A 20,294-nucleotide genomic window follows, 5' to 3' on the forward strand; every position below is an offset into this window, starting at 1 on the left:
GACATCACAAACATCCATGCCCGAGGCAGGATTCGAACCTGCGACCGGAGCGGTCTTGCGGTTCCAGACTGCAGAGCCTTTAACCGCACGGCCACTTCGGCCGGCCATGAAGGTTGTTGTAGTTACCCAGAAGCAATAAGGCTCGAACAGGACAGGGAAACAAATCAGTCCCCTAGAATTTAGAACTACTTAAACCTAACTAATCTAAGGTCAACACACACATCTATGCCCGAGACAGGATTCGAACCTGCGACCGTAGCAGCAGCGCGGTTCCGGACTGAAGCGCCTAGAACCGCTCGTCCACATCGACCGGCACAGAGTAACAGAGTAGCGTGTAGAACAGTATTCGAACGGAAGACTACAACAACGGCATTTATAATTATACGCACTGCAGACCAGCTCACAATAATACGTCGGACTTCCACGTGAGACCACCGATGGAACTGTGGTGGGCGGTCTATTGTTCCTGGAGGCATCTCTTTTTCGGTTTTAGTCTGGTGCGTCACGAGGCGAAAAATACACAGTGGAGGACGACTCTCGCCAGTGAATCACGTCGTCGGGGATAGCAAAGCGGCTGGAATTCCGCTGACGAAGAGACTGCCCGAGGAGCGGGAGGCACAGGAGTGGCGGACGCGGAAGGCAGCTGTCAGCTGCTGGGACCCCGTCCTTACACGGGCGGTGCGCCCGCGAGGCCGCGCAGGTTCAACAGTCCCACCATGCGGGTCCCAGGAGCAGGTGCAAAATTTGCATGCTCATGGTGGCTGAGAGGGAAAAAAAGTAATTGCAGAAACTGCCACACAAGAGCCTGAAGAGTCGCGTGTTGGGAAGAGTATTTACTCGATTTTTATTCTATATGATTTTATGGAAAACATGGCATATTGTCAATAGTGATATGTGATAAAATGAAACCTTTTATTTCGAAAAATCTAACAATAAAATCTGCATAATGTATATCTCAGTCGATTTTTTACGATGGCAATGCACATTTTGAAGTTGCAGGTGAATGAGACAGGAGAAATAGCCTCAGACTTCAAGAAGAATATAATAATCCCAAATCCAAAGAGAGCAGGTGCTAACAGGTGTGAACATTACCAAGCTATCAGTTTGATAAGTCACGGCTGCAAAATACTAAAACAAATGATTTACAGAAGAATGGAGAAACTGGTAGAGGTCGACCTCGGGGAGGATCACTTTGGATTCCGGAGAAATGTAGGAACACCCGACGTATACCGACCTTACGTCTCCTCGTAGGAGATATGTTAAGGAAAGACGAACCTATGTTTATAGCATTCGTAGACTTAGAGAAAGCTTTTCACAATTTTGACTGGAATACTCTATCTCAAATTCTAAAGGTGGTAGGCGTAAAATAAAGGCAGCGAAAGGCTATTTACAATTTGCACAGAAACAGATGGCAGTTATAAGAGTCGAGGGGCACGAAAGGGAAGCAGTGATTTTAAAGGGAGAGAGACACAGGGTTGTAGCATATCTCCGATGTTAGTCAATCTTTATACTGAGCAAGCAGCAACGGAAACAAAAGAAAAATTTGGTGTAGGAATTCAAGTCTAGGGTGAAGAAATAAAAACTTTGAAGCTTGCCGATGACATTGTAATTCTGTCAGAGACAGCAAAGGACTTGGAAGAGCAACTGAACGATATGGACAGTATCTTGAAAGAAGGATATAAGATGAACATCAATAAAAGCAAAACGAGGATAACGGTGATGCTGAGAGAATCAGATTAGGAAATGAGGCACTTAAAGTAGAAGATTATTTTTGCTATTTGGGAAGCAAATTAACTGATGATATGTAGGCAGGACGTAAAATGTAGAATGGCACGGGAAAGAAAAGCATTTCTGAAGAAGAGAAATTTGGTAACCTCGAGTATAGATTTAAGTGTCAGGAAGTCCTTTCTGAAAGTATTTGTGGTGTGGGATGCAGTTTTTATGGAAAGGAAATACGGACGATACACACTGTAGACAAAAAGAGAGTAGAGGCTATGTGGTGCTACAGAAGAATGCTCAAGACTAGATAGGTAGATCATGGAACTGAGGAGGAGGTACTGAACAGAACCGAAGATAGAGAAATTTGTGGTACAACCTAGAAGAAGGGATAGGTCACATTCTGAGGCATCAGGGGAGGGAAGCTTGGGGAGATTAAAATCGTAGAGGGAGACCAAGAGATTAATACAGTATGCAGATTCAGACAAATGTAGGTTGCGATAGTTACTCGGAGATGAAGAGACTTGCACAGGATAGAGAAGCACGGAAAGCTGCATCAAACCAGTCGTTGGACTGAAGACCACAACAACAACAGCTTCAGTTATATGTAAAGACCTTCATTGTGATATTAACACGTTATAAACGCACAATGTTTGGGAAGTATAGTACTTCCCTAATTGCAATTTGCGAAACTATAACGGCATAGATATAAACCTAGCAGAGAGGTATCTATTTATAGCTGTGTGTCTACGCCCGTAGAACGCAGCGCCTGGCCTTGTGCTTAATGTTTATGACGTCTTATCTTCTTAACTATGTGTTGTATTATGACGTAATTTTGTAGCTACATTCAGTGGCATGTGCAAATATTGTCTGCAAAATATGTTGCAAATTGAATTAGTAGCAACGAAGTAATAAATTTAAAAGCCATGCACGAAGCTGCAATTTTTAACGCATCTTACCGTTTATGAACCTTGTGTCATACAATGATATGAGATTGTAAGTATAATCAGCGGCAAATGTGGATACTGTCTGCGAAACTTATTGCGAATAGAGTTGCTAGCGAAGAAGTAATAAATTTAAACGCCATGCAAAATGAGGCAGTTTTTCACGCATCTCACTGTTTACGACTTCCTATCTCATGAACTAAGGGTCAGTCGTACAGTGATACAATTTTACAGTTACATTCAGCAGTACATGTGCGTACTGTCTGTAAAATGTGTCGCGAAACAGTGAGTAGTAAAGAAGTAATAAATTATAATGCCATGCCTCATGTGGCACTTCTGCTGCGTGAATAGTGAAAAAGTAATAAGTGATAAACATCGTTCCTTTCATCATTTTGTAGGGGTTGTCACAGGGGGGAAAATTCGCAAAGGTTTGAAATTGTATGTAAAGTTTGTTGGAAGTCGTTAAGTGCTCTCAGTCTCAAACATTGGATGAATTCATGCGTCGCATGCTGCGCTTCTTTTTCACCCTCACCCCTTTGATAAATAGATGGTTCTTATCCCCACAGAGATTGTTGTCTCAACAGTGAGCTATATGTGTACTAAGTCTGGTTGAGTCCCCAGCTCGTGGTCTAGGGGCTAGCGTTGCTGCCTCTGGATGACGGGGTTCCGGGTTTGATTCCTGGCCGGGATGGGGATTTTCTCTGCCCGGGGACCGGGTGTTTGTGTTGTCCTCACCATCATTATCATTATTTGTGAGAGTGACTAGGCTAGATTGTGAAAACAAAATGGACTGTGTAAAAATTGGGACTTCGTACGGGCACGGGCACGGGCGCTGACGACCGCGCAGTTGTGCGCCCCACAAACCAACTATCATCATCAAGTCTGGTTGAAATCGGTCAGTGGCTGAGGAGGAGATGTCGAACGAACGAACAAACGCACGCGCGCAAGCACACACACACACACACACACACACACACGCACACACACACACACATTTTATAGTAAGTATGGATTACAGAATAACAAACGTATTTTTTAAATACTTGTGAATTTTTTAAAAATACTTGTGTATTTTTTCGAATTGTCTATACAAACTAAATCAATTAAGTTTGCAAGAGTAAAATAAGTTTGAACAACAATCCACGTATATTCTTCCGTAATCCTGTATATATTCCACCACAATTTCGCAAACTGCAAGTAAAAACTTGTTACAATTTCCACACATACGCATTTCTAACGTGCTGATATCGCAATGAACACCCTTACATGAAATATAAACACTGATGATAAAGTTGTCAGTTTTATATAAAATGCTACTGAAACAGACATTAGACGGCTTTTATTGTTACGTTTTTCATTCCTTTCACTATCTCCGTTTTCTCCAAGAAGACACTACGGCTACCAAGAAATGCTTTTATTTGCTGAAAACACAATCACAAATTCATTTCACATTGCAGTTACGGGTTTCGACCAGCCAGTGGTCATCAGACTAAAATCACATGCTAGCACTGGCGACCTAAGTTTCCCGTTACTTTGTCAATTTAAATATAGTTATGTTCACACGTAATTTTAGGAGATACTTAAGATGACAATGCAAGTGAAACGTCTTTTCACCGAATGCAGCATGTGATTTTAATCTGATGATGACCACAGGTTGGTCGAAACCGGCAACTGCAGTGTGAAATGCTTTTGTAGCTGAGTCGTCAGAAAGTAAAAGGAGAAAGTAATCATACTTCTATTTTACTCTGATCCCTGAACATTTGTGGTGAAGTTTCAAATCTCTGGCTTTTTTTTCTTCAAAAAATTAGGTCAGATATTAAAAAGACCAAATGTTTAATAATTCTCTGCAGTAATGGTGAGGAAAGAAAACAGGTAAAAATAAATAAAAAGCATTTAAACATGCCTATGTACTATGTGCGTAGCCAGTCTTAAGTTTGGATAAACTGTGAAGCGATATTCTTTTTACTAAAACGATTGGAGAATCCACCGCAAGCACATTTGCGATCGGAAACACTGAGTGAACGTCACAGGCCACAAAGTCCAAGACACCGTAAGACCCATCAACCCTCGCCTGCACCTGGGATCTAATGGGCTGGTTTTCCCCCTAATCCAGTAGACTATAGTCGGTTTTGGGGAAGGATCAGGAGGAATGCTGAATATTGCGGTCGGAATCTACTAGGTTGGTTCCAATTTTATAAACATTTCCCGTGACATTGCCTATTCTCTTAGGAACAATATTGAGAAATAATGATATGAGAACCGTATACGGGCTGAAGTGAGCGAAAATACGAAGGCAGATTAAGGTTTAACGTCTGTCGATTAGAGAACCACGGGGAAGGATCCCCTCCAAAAAAAAAAAAAAAAAAAATGGCGTTTGCCTGAAGCGGTTTATGGAAATCGTGAAACAACGTAAAACTTGATGACCGGACGAGGATTTGAACCGCTTTCGTCCCAGACTGTTATCGTTGCACCACCTCGCTCGGTAGCCTGAATAAAGCCAATGGCCAACGAGAACACCCGCTTTTGAGTCGAAAACAAAGTACTGCAGCTCAAGCGTGATCAGCTGAAAGGTCCTAATGTTTACACAGTATCGGGAGTTGCCTGCGGCACCTGGGAGTCGGTTGGTACCAATCCGTGGATTAAGACGGGAGTCGCGGCGCACAGCTGCGTTATCGTGCTGCGGTTGCTACGGTGGGTACTTCGTCATCCACAATGATTTTTTCTTCGATTGGGGGCAGATCACATAAATTTGCAATCGTGTTCGTGGAGTAATGATCACTATTTCCGACTTTTGAAGGCAGATGTTGATGTATTGTGCATGCGCATATGAACAGTAGGGGAGGACCAACTATTACATCGACTAGCCATTAGCTAGAAATAAGTTGTGATGCCTGAAGAGACGGACACGGTAGGGCATATTTTAAGCAAATAAACTGCATGCTTTGTGCAGTTCTTATATTTTGTCCACCTAGAGACGTCTGCGGAAGCTGCATTAAGTAGTTGGAAGAGGTGCTCCGAGTCCCAGTTGTATGCAGTTTCCAATACAGTGGTGGGACCTTGGGGGTCTGTTTGTGCGCAGTGAATTTTGTACAGCGCAGTTTCCATTGCTATTGGAGTAGTGACTAATTCCACCCAGTCTGGATTATCAAAGCATGACTAGCTACACTTAGACTTACGCGTATCTAGCACGGCTGGGAACTGATCAGCGACCGCCGGTAGATGTTAGTCTGCGTTTCAGTGGCTTGTGTCACAGGAACAGTAGGCCTACTGAGAGACGACAGTAACACCAGTTACATACGCAATACTTCCCGTGTGGTCTTTTTAAGGACATACCTGTGACAGTTTCAGAATTCATACACCCTTGCCACCTCTTGCATCTTCGCCTCCAAATATATCTACTTTTTCTTCATAACAGAGTTTATAGACTATAATAAAACTGCATTGTGAAACAGCGTCGAAGCATCTAACCTATTACATAAAATGTGTCGCACAAATTTATCTCGAGCACCGCAAATCGCTAGGAGCGCGTTGACGAGTGAGACTGCGAAACAAAACCATCACGGAGGACGGTGATAGAAGCTTTTCAATATTTGCAGTCATTGCTCGGTAGCGACTTCTCAGGACTGATTCAAACGTAAACGTACCTTCATAGCAGAGTCCTAACGAGTGTAGGCATACTTAGCCACAACTACACTCTCCAAACCAGGCGTCCACAATTACACTCCACGGATCACAATTAATTGAGGTCTCTTCCTGTATCAGTGGTATCTGTTTCATTGCATTCCATTCACGGTTCGAGTGTGGGTGGAATGATTGCTTCAATTTCTCTGTACGTGCTATCATAGTTTGTTTTACTATCACGGTCTCTACGAGAGGAAATTTTAGAAGGTCAAAGAATAGAATATTCGTACGTTCTACAATGAAAACAGGTGCACGAAATAGTGATCGTCTGCGCTACCCTCCTTAGTAAAGGACCCACATCCATTCTTAGAACGCCGGACGCCCAACCCGCACCTTGAGCTGTATTACACTGCGAGCGCAAGCAATATCTTTCGCAAACGAAATAGTTTTCCAGCACCATGTCAATAAACCAAAACTGCAGTTTATTCTGCGTACATCAAAGACTACGCAAATCGATCCATTTCGTATCTCCACATGCTATTGATCCCAGGTATTTCAATTATGTGGCTCGCTGCAGCTGCGACTCAGACTCTACAATCAAAAGATACTGGAGTGTTACCTTTTATCAATTGCGTAAGTTCACATTTTACTACACAAAGCGCCGTTGTTTAGTCTAGTAGCTGCCAATCTTTGCGTAAAATTGAGCTTTTCTCCAGATATGAATAGATTCTAACACAATATTTGTCAACTCATACTTCCTCATAAACAATTGGCACTTGTGAAAAGTCTGACACTGCAACTAATACCATCCACTAAGTTATTAAGTAAGTACAGCATTTTCCTGGGGCACATCTGGAGTCATTTCTGTGTTTCTGAAGATCCTCCTCTCAATATCATGTACTGCATCCTGTCTGTTAAGAAGTTCCCAATCTTACGGGTTAACCTTTCTCAAGGTCCTAGTATATACGCTTTGAAACGTACAGCGGATAACTTTGTTAGTACTAGCACAGTACGTTAACGTGTGACCAACTGTTCTAGAAGATGGGTAAACGAATTAAATCGTAATAATAGATGAAAGACGATAGCAGCATGCAACTATGTCCTACGGAATACAGCCGACTGGACAGAAAATTAAGACGTTCATGCTGTAGAATATCCGCGAATAGCATATTGCTACCGTACTCCATTACATAAAATGCGACAGAGAGAAATTATGAGGGAATGAATCTACAGTATCTTGGAAGGCTGGATTTTAGTGGCGTGCACATATTCTGCTAGGTTTTTAGTGCGCCGTGGGTAAGGCCACTTTAGGCTCCTTTTGTATCAGATGTAGAAAATTAATATCTCCTTTGTAAGGATACCGCAACCAGCCTGGCATGGAATTTTAACAAAGAAAAATAAGTATTTCCAATGGACTACCGGCCACGTACTGATAATAATCACGCCTAGGCTATACGCTAAACAATTCAGTTTAAAAGTGGTAAAAGTAATTTTCGCTTCAGAGGCAGAGCAATCTGCGATTGCAACGGACGCCATAGAAAGGCTTTTGTCGACAGGAAACAACTGCAGCGCGTGTTTGACAGCAACAGTACTGGGAGACTACAATAACAACGGCTACATACGCAATAATTCTCTTGTATTTACTTGCCTGTTCACGTTACACAGGGCCAATAGTTTTTTAAACTAAACAGTTTCAGAATTTTAGTTTAAAAAATAGTTTCAGAATTCATACAGCCTTGCCACCTCTTACATCTTCGCCTCCAAATATATCTGCTTTTTCTGCATAACAAAGTTTATAGTAAAACAGCCTTGTGAAACTGCCGTGAAGCATCTAACCTTCTACATAAAATGTGTATAGATAGCAAATGTGCTCATTCTGTAAAATTCATTATGAAAATTGAGCGCTTTATGGATGTAATTCCTGGATTCAACGCAATGCGTTGCATGGGTCGAGAGTGGAATGACTGACGGGCGGGCAGACAGACAGCTGCTCCGCGTTGACCTAGGTGCGCTGCCAATAGACTCAGCACACACATTACGCGATGCCTTATTAAGGCAACGAAACGCGATTCCATTGCGGGCTTTCAGAATAGCACATACCACGCAAGCCAGGACCATAATAAAGCCCCTGACAAAAATAAGTTCTACGTGATCACAAACTCAGAACCTTAAAATTTTCTTTTACAATGTGGCAGTCCTACAGACCATTCACTGTGAGAGTCCACAATTTCACATACATACATACAACACAGAACACGAAAAAGTAGAAAAAATGTAGCTCTCATAGCTCTTTCGAGTACCTGACGTATATCCACGGCAGATCTGCAGGAACTGCGGGGCAAGACAGTTGCGGAACGTAACTTGTGCTGCACTGTCTGAGGACAAAGACTAAAAACATAACAGTCCGTATATTTCTGCTACCGTGTGCTTTAATCGCCTAGAGAACACTGAAGCCTCGCATTTCATCTCTACACTGTCAGTGCATCGGAAATAAAAATGATATTTAAATAAGAAAGGATGTGAAACCAACAAAAAGTTCACGTTAAATTGGAACACGCAGACACAATACAAATACGGCTATTACCTCACTTTTCAATGAAGAAGCACTCAAAGTGTTACCTTGCAGTAAGACGTAGAAGATACTAGCGAAAGAATCATCAATCGAGAGTCTGATATCTATACGATGCAGCGGCGCACATAGGATGAACAACGCTCTATTTCGATTCTGGCGTAAAAAATTATAAATACCTTTTGTCTATGATAGATTATCAGGGAACCTGTGAAGCATCTGCTACCTGCAGAGGACTCAGCATAGTTTACAATCCTGCGTTGCCCATACTGAACACAAAATACAGATTTAAACATCGATCGTTATTGTAAAATCATCTAATTCCTCATTGAGGCCACAGGCGCTTCGCAGTAGAACATTACGCTGCCCATGGGGATAGAAAGTGAAAGATGCTAAAAGGAAGAGGCTCCCCCACATGCTCTGCGGTTAACAGCTGCATGACCCGGTCACCCCACATTAACTCGTTTCTACTAACGCTATCTGCAAATTGGCTTGAATTGCCTTCTCGTAAGCAATTTTCTGCCCGCGCGTTTCACTGGAACTCGCCTGCGCAGCTGCCAAATGTAATATCGAAAGCACGCCAACAAGCGTCGGTGGTCCTATTTCCTTAGACAGTGTTCATTGTCTTCCTGCAGAACAAGGAAAAGAAAATGACAGTGTGTTAGAATAAAAAGTGATACTATCAACAGAAGTTCGCTACACGACAGGAGGACTTTACTCGTTTGTTGAAATTACAACCAATGTTGAAGTTGTTTTTCTGAGTCTAAGAGTCCATTACTCCCATATACATCGGTACACAATGAGGAACTACAGTCACAGGTGTGGTTACTTTTGCAACTAGAGAAATGATATGACGCAGCAATCTATATGAACCTAGCGCCCGTGTGTATGACCGCCGGTCGTTGTCCCAGTTTCTTACCGCAGTCTTTATTACTATCGATCGCTGTTCTGCGTAATAGCGGCTCAGACTCGACGTTCGATAGTCGGCACGAATTGCAGCGACACGCGAAACATCTACTGATTCGCGTATGAGTACTTCAACCGAAATGCTAAGCGCACGGTCGTGAATAGAGAATTCCTCAACAGTATCCAAGCCCACGATACATTAAACATTTAGCAATGTGTGTTTTGTTTCAATTTTATTACTAAAAAGGGTGAAAATGAAGCAACATTCATGTGTAGGAAGTACATACATTGACTATTTGCCCATATAACCACCAAGAAGGCAGAGAGACTTCTCGTAACTGTGTACCAGCTATCCTCCTCTGCAGAAAGATTGCTCCTCGAAGAATCCACCAGAAAGGCGTTGTACATCACAGGGATTCACTTTCTTCAAACTCCCAGTATCCGCGTTTGATTAAAATCAAGAAATAACCACGAGACTACAGTTACGGCAGTTCAGGTGCATATGGAGCAGTAACGATCTTTCGTAGGGACCACTCATTCACCATCAGCGAAAATGCCAGGAGCAAAATTGTAGTCTAGATAGTCTCTGCCTGATAACGTACAGAGGCATTCTGAGCACAAAGTCGTTGCCACGTACAAAAATAAACGTGGCTTCATAGTGAAGACATTTCCAAAGATACTCAGGCTAAGTGGTGTGAACGACGATGGCCGACCGAATGCTGCTGCATCAACTGAATGACTACTCCAATTATTCACAGCTGAAGTGACGGATCACTTTATCTACCATCTGGTTTACCACTAAGCGAATTTCAGCTTTTCGGAGGTGAAGTAGTTGGACGTACGACACGACTTCCCAAACAAGAAAACTGCAGAGGGCACCGTGACGGCATGGTTCGCCAGAAAGAAGCACTATGTTACGAAGATAAGAAGACCTAGGTCAGCGTTAAGGTAAATGCGTCAACCTGGTGATATTGCTGAAGTCAATACACTCATGAACCCTTTCTGGTATTCACTTTTTCTTTTTTAATTTCCCGTCCTATCGGGACACACAATGTTTAATCCCCATTAATTCTAAAGAATATCCTCCAAGCATGGAGGACAAACTTACAATGCTAATTACTGAGATAAGTTTTAGATACAGCGTACATCTTTATTTGCAAGGCAATGTGAAAAATAAGGGCGTCTGTGAGAAGTGACACTGGCTCTGAAGCAGAATATTGGAGATATCGTCATCAGTAAAGACGGACGGAAAGTAACAAAGGTTCCTACAGTGCTAAATAAAAACGTCTGAAATTTAGCAACATGACTTTTGAAACTGATATTAACAGCAACAGAGTTGTTATCGCTCGGCTCCAGGAATATATTCATGAAATTAATAATGAAGAAATTAGATCTCTCGTCGGCACAGACTGCGCTGAAGTTCGTGGAATAGGAAAATCTACAATACTTTAACGTGTGCAGCAGTTCCAAAAGCAGAACTTGTGGCTTCCGGTAAATAAACTGCGAGTTTGTTCGTATCCCCGAGCACGGTGTTTCATCTCTTGAAGTCAAACATTGTGACTTTTACATGAGTGAACCAGTACCAGCATTTTAAGCTGTGGGTAATGGTAAACAAAACTTATTAAAAACAGAAACACACAGAATTAATGTTCCACACTAATATTTATTTGTATTTTGTTGTGAACTAGATTTTGACTTTCTAGACCATCGTCAGACAACATAGACTGAACAGACAATTCAGACAACCATCGCGAGCTTCTAGCTGTACAGGGGCTGTTATTACCAAAGATGTGTAACGCTTAATGATTTTGCATCCACACGGAAAACACGGAATCGGAATGTTTCTATCTGGCATGAGAACAAAACAAGAAATAATATGAACATAAGTGTATATTGAATATGTCTACGTTCCTCAAAGCATCAATGAAATATTCCACAAATACATGGTACAGATAACAGAATTCTCTAATTAGCTTCAACTACGAAATCAGGAGCTAATGGTAACCACGAACGGAAAGTCCTTTGACGTAGCCCTGACACCAAAGTGTGCCTTCTTACTCATAGTGCAGCATCTAAGTTCGGAAGTCACGATATTAATTCTTCCAGATACCGATTCCTCAACTCGCAGATAAACCTCACCTGCTAATCGATAAGGCAGTTTTGACTGACGAGCTGTGAATTTTCTAATAGTCAGCAGGAGGACCATGGTCAAGTTTGGCTTTACTTGAAACTGAGCAAGGATAATCGCGCTTTTTGGTATCACACTGAGCTGTGTAGACCGTAAGTATTTGTACGAGATGTAAAAACCACGCTAATAAATCGAACGATAAGCAGAACGAGGACAGACGAGTTGGTAAAGCCGAGGCGACTTCATTCAGCTACCGAGACGCTCTGTTAGCAATCGCTAATCAGTTCAATTAGCGTCCTTGTTGCACCAAGAGGATGGGCGACTGTCGACACTCTCTGTTCAGGACGTAATGCAAAGTCACTGTAGCAAATTTACCGAAGAAACCAGAAATTTTATGTATAGAGTTCTTGACAGCAGTACATGGGCGACATTTGATAAACACGGAAAGCAACTTCTGGGGTATTTCCCAGGAGACGACTTCCGCTGATGCAATATCCTTCTTCTACGGTAGCTTCGCCGTCTGTTTCGGTCGATGCCTGTCATATGCGGTAGTAGATACTTAACATCATGCGCTAGACAGTGTCTCGCATTGTTCTGCTACTGAACGCCGACAAGAATGATACATTCCTTCACATATCGGTACCACGTTCCATCTACGATAGTTCGAGAACCGGGTCACTCTCATCAGCTGGCAACACAATTAAAAATCAAGGAAACAATCTGTACACAGCTCTAGAACATTTCTAACATCACTATCTAATGTGTAAATACAATTAAAGCACCCAAAAAACCGCCTCTCTCAATCATAGATGAATCAACAATTTTAATGCCGAATCCTCAGCATCAGGTAACAAGCTAGCTGTTAGTTCAAAATAATTTCTCCATGGATATAACACACTACGCCCTTTAAAAATACAAAGAAATAAAAACCTGCAACTAACCAGCAAGCACATTTGTTGCATGTAATGCCAAATTAAAAGAAGCACCAAGCTACTAAAGGTAGAATCTAGTATTGCCGCTATCCACGGACGTCCTAAGATCAGCGTGCTCGGCAGCTAGCACAGAATTACCTTGAGGGCTTCCATCCTCGGGACGCGGCCTACGTCGAGGGGTGCCCCGGGGCGACCCTTGGAGCGGCGCGCGGCGGCCAAGACGCGGGCCGCGACGCCGCGGTCGGCGTGCGGCAGCGAGAGCGTACTCACCATCTTGAGCGTGTCCTGCGCGCGCAGCAGGTAGAACATGGACTGCAGGTGCTGCTGGATGTCGGAGCTCACGCGCCGGCTGCTAGTGCGCACGCGGTCCGTCGGTGGCAGCACCAGCGCCGCGCCCTTCCCCGCGAAGTAGCACTCGCTCAGGCTGCAACAAGCAATTGTGCCAAACCATCAGCGCCCCGATTCTTGATGCTGCTCGTATACTAGGATGTCTATTAGCCCCGTTTCCCCCGGGGCAGTCTCGTTGTTTCCCAAACTCTCTCGCAATCCCGAAAGTTTTTTTGCGGCTCTCGAATGTCCCGGTTTTCTGTGATTCCGCTTGGCTAACGCATATTACGCTACCAGATGTTGATTTGCAATTTACTGTCCATTGCGCTAATACATACGTGAGAATGGGCTTTTTGTATAGCTCGCTCTACAAACTTTGTTTATTTACTGGTAATGTTCTAGTTGGTAGTACCGATTCACGTTCAGTTTCATCATGCCAAAACGAAAGCGTGATTTTAAGAGCAATATAAAAAGTAAGTTTCTTTTACCACTAGCAGCGGAGAAACTGTAGAGTGTTGTTGCGAAAATCAAACTTTGTTTTCGGACGTGGTGGGAGGTTTGACATTGGAGATCACGTTAATACGATGAAACATCACATCAGTGTTCAAATGAAACTGCACTTCTTGATAAAATACATAAAAGTCAAAAGTACGGTGGCAATGGAGCAGAATAGTTATTGTTAAGTCATTTGATATCATGTGTGTGCATGACGCGTACGAAAACTTTTTCGTTCATTAAATTTAGTCCATACAGTTTTTGCCGCCCCTGCCCTTTTTTGCTTCATTGTCCCTGTTCTTTTCTTAATTTTTTAAACTGTCCAGTTTTTTAATAAAAACTAACTGGACACCCTATCGTATACACAAAATGTAGTACCGAACAAGTAAAACAGTGGTAGTGGTAGTAGCAGTAGTAGTAGTAGCCTAAGGTGTGGCTCTCCGGCCAAATGAAACGATATTTATTTCACTCTCATGCGCGTTTCGCTTCTTTTATTCCCAAAGCACCCACAGTGGCCTTTCCGCATATTTTTCTTATTACATATACATAATAAATATGCGACGAAATAGTTCTGAACATGTTCCCATATTACATTAGTAGTAGGATCGTATTGCTATCGGCTGTATATATAATATTTATTCTTGACCCGTTTCGGTTAATTAAACCAACAACTGGAAGAAAAATTGTAACAACTGTTGGCTTAAAAATGCACATTTCTAATAGAAGGCATTTTCGTACACCACGCGTGACAATGACAAGACGTGGAATTCTATGAAATGCGCATTTTTATAGTAACAAATGTTACCATTTTTCTTCCGGTGAATTAGATTTAATTAAGCGAAACAGGACAAAAATAAATATTATACACACAGCTGATGGCAAACAAAAATTTATTGCTATAAATATCTCACAGGTATAGCTAGTAACCTAAAGAAATTTTTAATCTTATTGTAAGCCAAAAACACTTCATGGTTCAGCAGTTATTCTACGTATTTTGTTGCATTTACGATTTTGGGGATTCATTTCTTCACACCTGTGCTGCGATGGAACTGTGATTGGTTGCCCAGTACAATCCATAGTAGCCAGACCTTGACATTTGCGCGCATATTTCATTACATTTATCTCACGTTTCCATTGCCGTGTTTTAAAAACTTATATTTATTCCGTGTATCTACCGTCTCTAGTTTTGGCAACCTCGCTAATCGTATATATTATACATAACGACGAACGTTTTATTAGATTACGCACTCAGCTATTTACTCTATACGGCGTTACTGAAATAAGTGAGCTCTTCGACCCTAGTAAGTCACAACACTGATACGTATCTTTGCGCTCGAGGAACTGCAAGGCAAAATCGAATACTCGTACTCATCAGTAACAAGACAATGAAACACATTCTATTCTGTGTGTGTTACCCAATTATGGGCGAAATGTCACCGCAGGCGGTGAATGTGATAAACACCACCTAGACTGAACGTATGGAGACGCTTACGGAGAAATGCCCATTCCAGTCATTAATTACGAACGTCTCTCTCTCTCTCTCTCTCTCTCTCTGGGTGGGTGGATGAGGGAGTGAACTTCAGTAGCTCTTGTAGTCAGAAAAAAACTTTGAATCCTATAGAAACCACAGACGGTACACTTTAACTGGTTACAGCTGAATATATTAATTTTGTACAACACGATTCGAGGCTGGATACTTCATCTTCAGGAGGACATCTGATCATCATCTAGGTCTTAGTTCGCCTCAGTAGTGTTATTGTGGTGGAATCTGTTTCTTGGGATCTCATTTACGCTAAATCCCATCTGAAATGTTACAGAGGCGAACTTCATTAACTCATGTTTCTTAATTTTATCCTTCATATCACTATAGCACCCATCACAACAACACCAAGTCAGGTATTTTTAGTTCTGTAAAAGCACTGAACACAATTAACGCACTTTGGTTCAAAGGTATAATAATAATAATAATAATAATAATAATCTCCTCTTCCTCCTTCTGTGTTGTACACATTTACTATAAGCCTGATCTCAGGAAAAATTCGGAATTTAAAACGAAACTAAGAAAAATATTTTCTCTGCCGCAAATGGGTTGCCAAAACAAGTTGCAGTTTGTGGTATAAGGGTACACCATTGCTTCAAAACAAGCAGTTGTCTTAAGGCTATAACTGAAATCTTTGAATATGCTAGACGAATACATGTTACAATTCAAAAAAAGAAAAAGTGCTACAGTGCGTAAGGCACCTCCAAATTCTGAGACGTACTTTATAGGTGTAAACTTTCTTATTGAATAAAAATTCGTATGCAAACTACAGTATGAATTATCATTCAGATTATCCCAGTCTGTAGCTACTTCCTACAAAAATTTCAATTCCTAAACAAGTGTTTCATTAACTCTTTCAATCGTATGGTTTGCGCAATTTTGTAAAGTTTTCCGGCAAAATTGTTGAAATATATTGGCAACCTGGTAGCTTGAGCCCACTTACTGAACAGTGAATCCTGCAAGCCAGATGCCACGTGTGATAACGGATGTTTGCCGTGGAGGACAGACTATGCCAGTTAGCTCCTAACGTTACGTCATGCCATCAATGCCGAAATGGCTCTGTCCCCTAGCGTTATCTGCTGTCATCTTAGGGTGGTCCCGTTATCGTCAATGTCTTCAGAGCAGCTGCACCTACAAATTCCCAAACCTGAACTGGCTATAGAATGAAAGGACGAAGAATGCACAGAATTAACTAGTAGAAAAACCCGTGGCTGCCAACATATTTTCCTTAAACGATACAAGATATAATAGCGTGTACCTGAGTCCATACATAAATGTCGCCAAAACACATTGGTGGGTTACGGCCTAACAAGTGCAAATTTTGGTGTAGATTTACGTTTAAAAATATACTTTACACTTCGAAACTGTCCTCAAAGAATCACAATGAGAGAAATTTCGTACGCAGAATTCAGTATTAACAAATGCTTCTGTGTAAAGAAAGTGGGATATTACCTGGGTTATGACCTAACAGCTGCAATTTTGGTGTAGTTACATGGTTTAAAAGTATAGTCACACTTCGTAATATGAGCGAATATCATATGTAGAAATCACTGTTAATTAATAAATGTTAGAGTGGTATGAGAATCCATTAATTTCATTAGTCACGTCCAACGCACAAATCCGTGGTTGAGTCAGCATTTAACCAGCGGTGCTTAATTCAGTTGTTCTTGAAAAATAGTGACAGGCAGAAATTTGACTTTAAGCCTTGGAGGTTTGATATGCAAAAAGCAATATAAAAGAAACTATCGCAAGAATTCTCTTATATATGCAAGGTCCGAAGAGCACAGAACGCAAATAAATCAAAGATACGACCGATGCAAAGAAATAGTTTTACACAAGGAGAAGGTAACCTACGAACATAGCACGTGTGTTACGAGGAAATGTCTTTAACGGATCACAGATTGGATCTCCGACAGGAGTTGAAGATATTGCTGAAGTTGGGCACACATCGTGCGCTGGATATTATTATTATGATTATTATTATTATTTCTTCTCTTTCCTGTCTCAGACGTTATGTTATTATTATTATTATTATTATTATTATTACTACTACTACTAAATTTAAACACTACAGGAAAGGCGTGGAAAGAGGGCATTAATTGTCCTCATGTCGGAACCCACATTCCGTGCTCATCGAGAAGTGTTTCATGGTAGTTGTGCAGGGGAATTGCGAAGTCGATGAATAACACAAATTGCCACGAAGAACGTAACAAACGCTCAAAGTACTTTTTACAATATTTACTAACATTGTATGTGGTCCACAGTTCATCATACGGCATACATGCAATCGGTACTTCAATTCTACCCATACCCGATCCACGATATCAGACGCTGCGATGCGGCGTCGCAAGATTTGGAGATACTGCGTTAGAGACGGAACATAACAAACGCTATCCTTGATGTTAACGCTACAAGAAAAAAATCACAAGGCGCCAACTCCAGTGAGCCTTGGTGGCCACTCGAGTAGCACCAGGTGAACGGCAGTAGGATGGGTTGTCCAGCGACATGGCAACGTCACATTTTCAGGTAATCTCGTACACTACTATGGTAAAGTCCAGGGGCGTCATCGGGTTTAAAGACAGAATCAAGTTGTGGCGTGAGCCACCCTCTGCTCTGATGCTCTGACACATCTGGTAGGCCCGAACACGTTGCATCGCAAAAAGATCCATCCTCCCCGAATTTCTCGTGCCATTTCACAACACTGATGTAACCTGGTGGTGTCTTGTGAAACTTTCCACAGAAAGCTCTTTGCGCACTCAGTACCAACTGGCAACTGGCACATTCTGCCACACAACATACTTTATCTCCGTGGTTCGCCTCCATTTTCATCAACTACTGTCCGTGGCACCCTGTTGCGGTTTTCCAAACTCACTTGTCGGCGTCACGAAGTAAAAAGAAAAATACACTTTAAGAGTTAGTCTTTTATATACTGTAGCATTTGTTAAGTTATGTTTACCATTTAACTAACAGATTTCTTAAAGTATTTCACGGACATTGCATTTACCTTGTATGTGGCATGTTGCGAACAGTTACCAATGAATTTGCACACGCGCTTCTCTACTGTGGTTCTAATTCGCTTTTCTCATGACAAGTCTGCAGCGTGACGCGGACTTCCACCTTCCTTTATAGTTTACGACGAGTGACGCAATTTCTCTACATCAGAAAAAAACATAGTAAGCATGAAAACATTCCTGAGTGAACAAATACAAATTCCAGTCTCAGAGCGCTAATGTGTGACTATTACAGGTGCAGAAGTAGATTTTTCAATGTCCGGACATATCGGAACAAGGACATTTGCAGATTCCAGAGATTCGGAGAAATAACGGGTGAACTGAAGGATTTACCTGTTCCGAGGTCATAGGCGCCGTGCCCCTACCCCTGCTACGCCCCCCTCCCCCACCACTCACCCCACACTCGGCCGCTGGACGACAACAGTTCCCACAAAGGACTTTCCTGTCCCGAGGGAATGGTATTTGCTCCCTCTCCCTTCTCCCTCAAGCACAATGTGAACGTCGCACTGGTCGAAATACAAGTCCCTATGCTTGCTTTTCTTCCGACTTTCCCAGTACGATTGTCAGTACGGAAGTTGTTACAACGACCAAGGGCAGCCATTACTCTCATTACACTGGATACATGTATCGTGATTTTGTAGGCGTATCGTAAATTTTGAGAATCTAAAGGTTTTTTTTATGGGTGTCCTTAAGCAAAAAGGCCTACCATTACAAGGGGAAGATGTATTCGAAAAATGCAGCAGTGTTTTACCTGTCCGAACATCTCTGCGGACTCGAGAATAAACTCACCAGTTATCCCAGATATGAGTGGATAGAACGGGGAACTTCAAAATAAAGGTTATCATTTTGTTACGGTAATGACTTACCCGAAAATATAAAGAGGTCCTTGCGTTATCAGAGTAGTTAGGAGTGCAGGAGCAAACAAGAGCCCGAGCACTGTTCTGAAACCGACCTGCTTCAAGATCTATTAAAAGATGGTAACTGCAGCAGTTTTATTCTGGAAAACAGCAGATTGGAAGAGAATCATTTTTTAGTGGAAAGAAAGGGAAAGGAAGCTTATGAAGGTCATCCCACTTTTTATAGATGGAACTTCTAAGTGATATAGCACGCACTTTACACAAATCTACACCATATGTACACACTTAGAGGAGCGACTGACGAAACTAACATTCTTCATGTAGTATTCGTCCCGCTCTCTTCTCTAATAAGAAGAGAGACCCCTATGTTCACCTGTTCCGTCTGATTAAACAGGATTTCCTCATGGTGTCCAAGAGAAGTGAATGATACACTCCTGGAAATGGAAAAAAGAACACATTGACACCGGTGTGTCAGACCCACCATACTTGCTCCGGACACTGCGAGAGGGCTGTACAAGCAATGATCACACGCACGGCACAGCGGACACACCAGGAACCGCTGTGTTGGCCGTCGAATGGCGCTAGCTGCGCAGCATTTGTGCACCGCCGCCGTCAGTGTCAGCCAGTTTGCCGTGGCATACGGAGCTCCATCGCAGTCTTTAACACTAGTAGCATGCCGCGACAGCGTGGACGTGAACCGTATGTGCAGTTGACGGACTTTGAGCGAGGGCGTATAGTGGGCATGCGGGAGGCCGGGTGGACGTACCGCCGAATTGCTCAACACGTGGGGCGTGAGGTCTCCACAGTACATCGATGTTGTCGCCAGTGGTCGGCGGAAGGTGCACGTGCCCGTCGACCTGGGACCGGACCGCAGCGACGCACGGATGCACGCCAAGACCGTAGGATCCTATGCAGTGCCGTAGGGGACCGCACCGCCACTTCCCAGCAAATTAGGGACACTGTTGCTCCTGGGGTATCGGCGAGGACCATTCGCAACCGTCTCCATGAAGCTGGGCTACGGTCCCGCACGCCGTTAGGCCGTCTTCCGCTCACGCCCCAACATCGTGCAGCCCGCCTCCAGTGGTGTCGCGACAGGCGTGAATGGAGGGACGAATGGAGACGTGTCGTCTTCAGCGATGAGAGTCGCTTCTGCCTTGGTGCCAATGATGGCCGTATGCGTGTTTGGCGCCGTGCAGGTGAGCGCCACAATCAGGACTGCATACGACCGAGGCACACAGGGCCAACACC

General features: G+C 42.7%; 1 protein-coding gene across 2 annotated transcripts in view; it reads right to left on the reverse strand.

Moving 5' to 3' along the window:
- LOC124602126 (flocculation protein FLO11) overlaps positions 1-20,294 on the reverse strand; it is a 616,796-nt gene that overhangs the window by 130,141 nt on the left and 466,361 nt on the right. For both annotated transcript variants that reach the window (XM_047136299.1, XM_047136297.1), the window contains exon 3: positions 13,087-13,240. In XM_047136299.1, coding sequence (XP_046992255.1) covers positions 13,087-13,240 — 154 coding nt within the window. The remainder of the gene's footprint in view (positions 1-13,086; positions 13,241-20,294) is intronic.

Source organism: Schistocerca americana, chromosome 1 (genome assembly GCF_021461395.2).
Source record: "Schistocerca americana isolate TAMUIC-IGC-003095 chromosome 1, iqSchAmer2.1, whole genome shotgun sequence".
In the NCBI taxonomy this organism is placed as follows: Eukaryota; Metazoa; Arthropoda; class Insecta; order Orthoptera; family Acrididae; genus Schistocerca; species Schistocerca americana.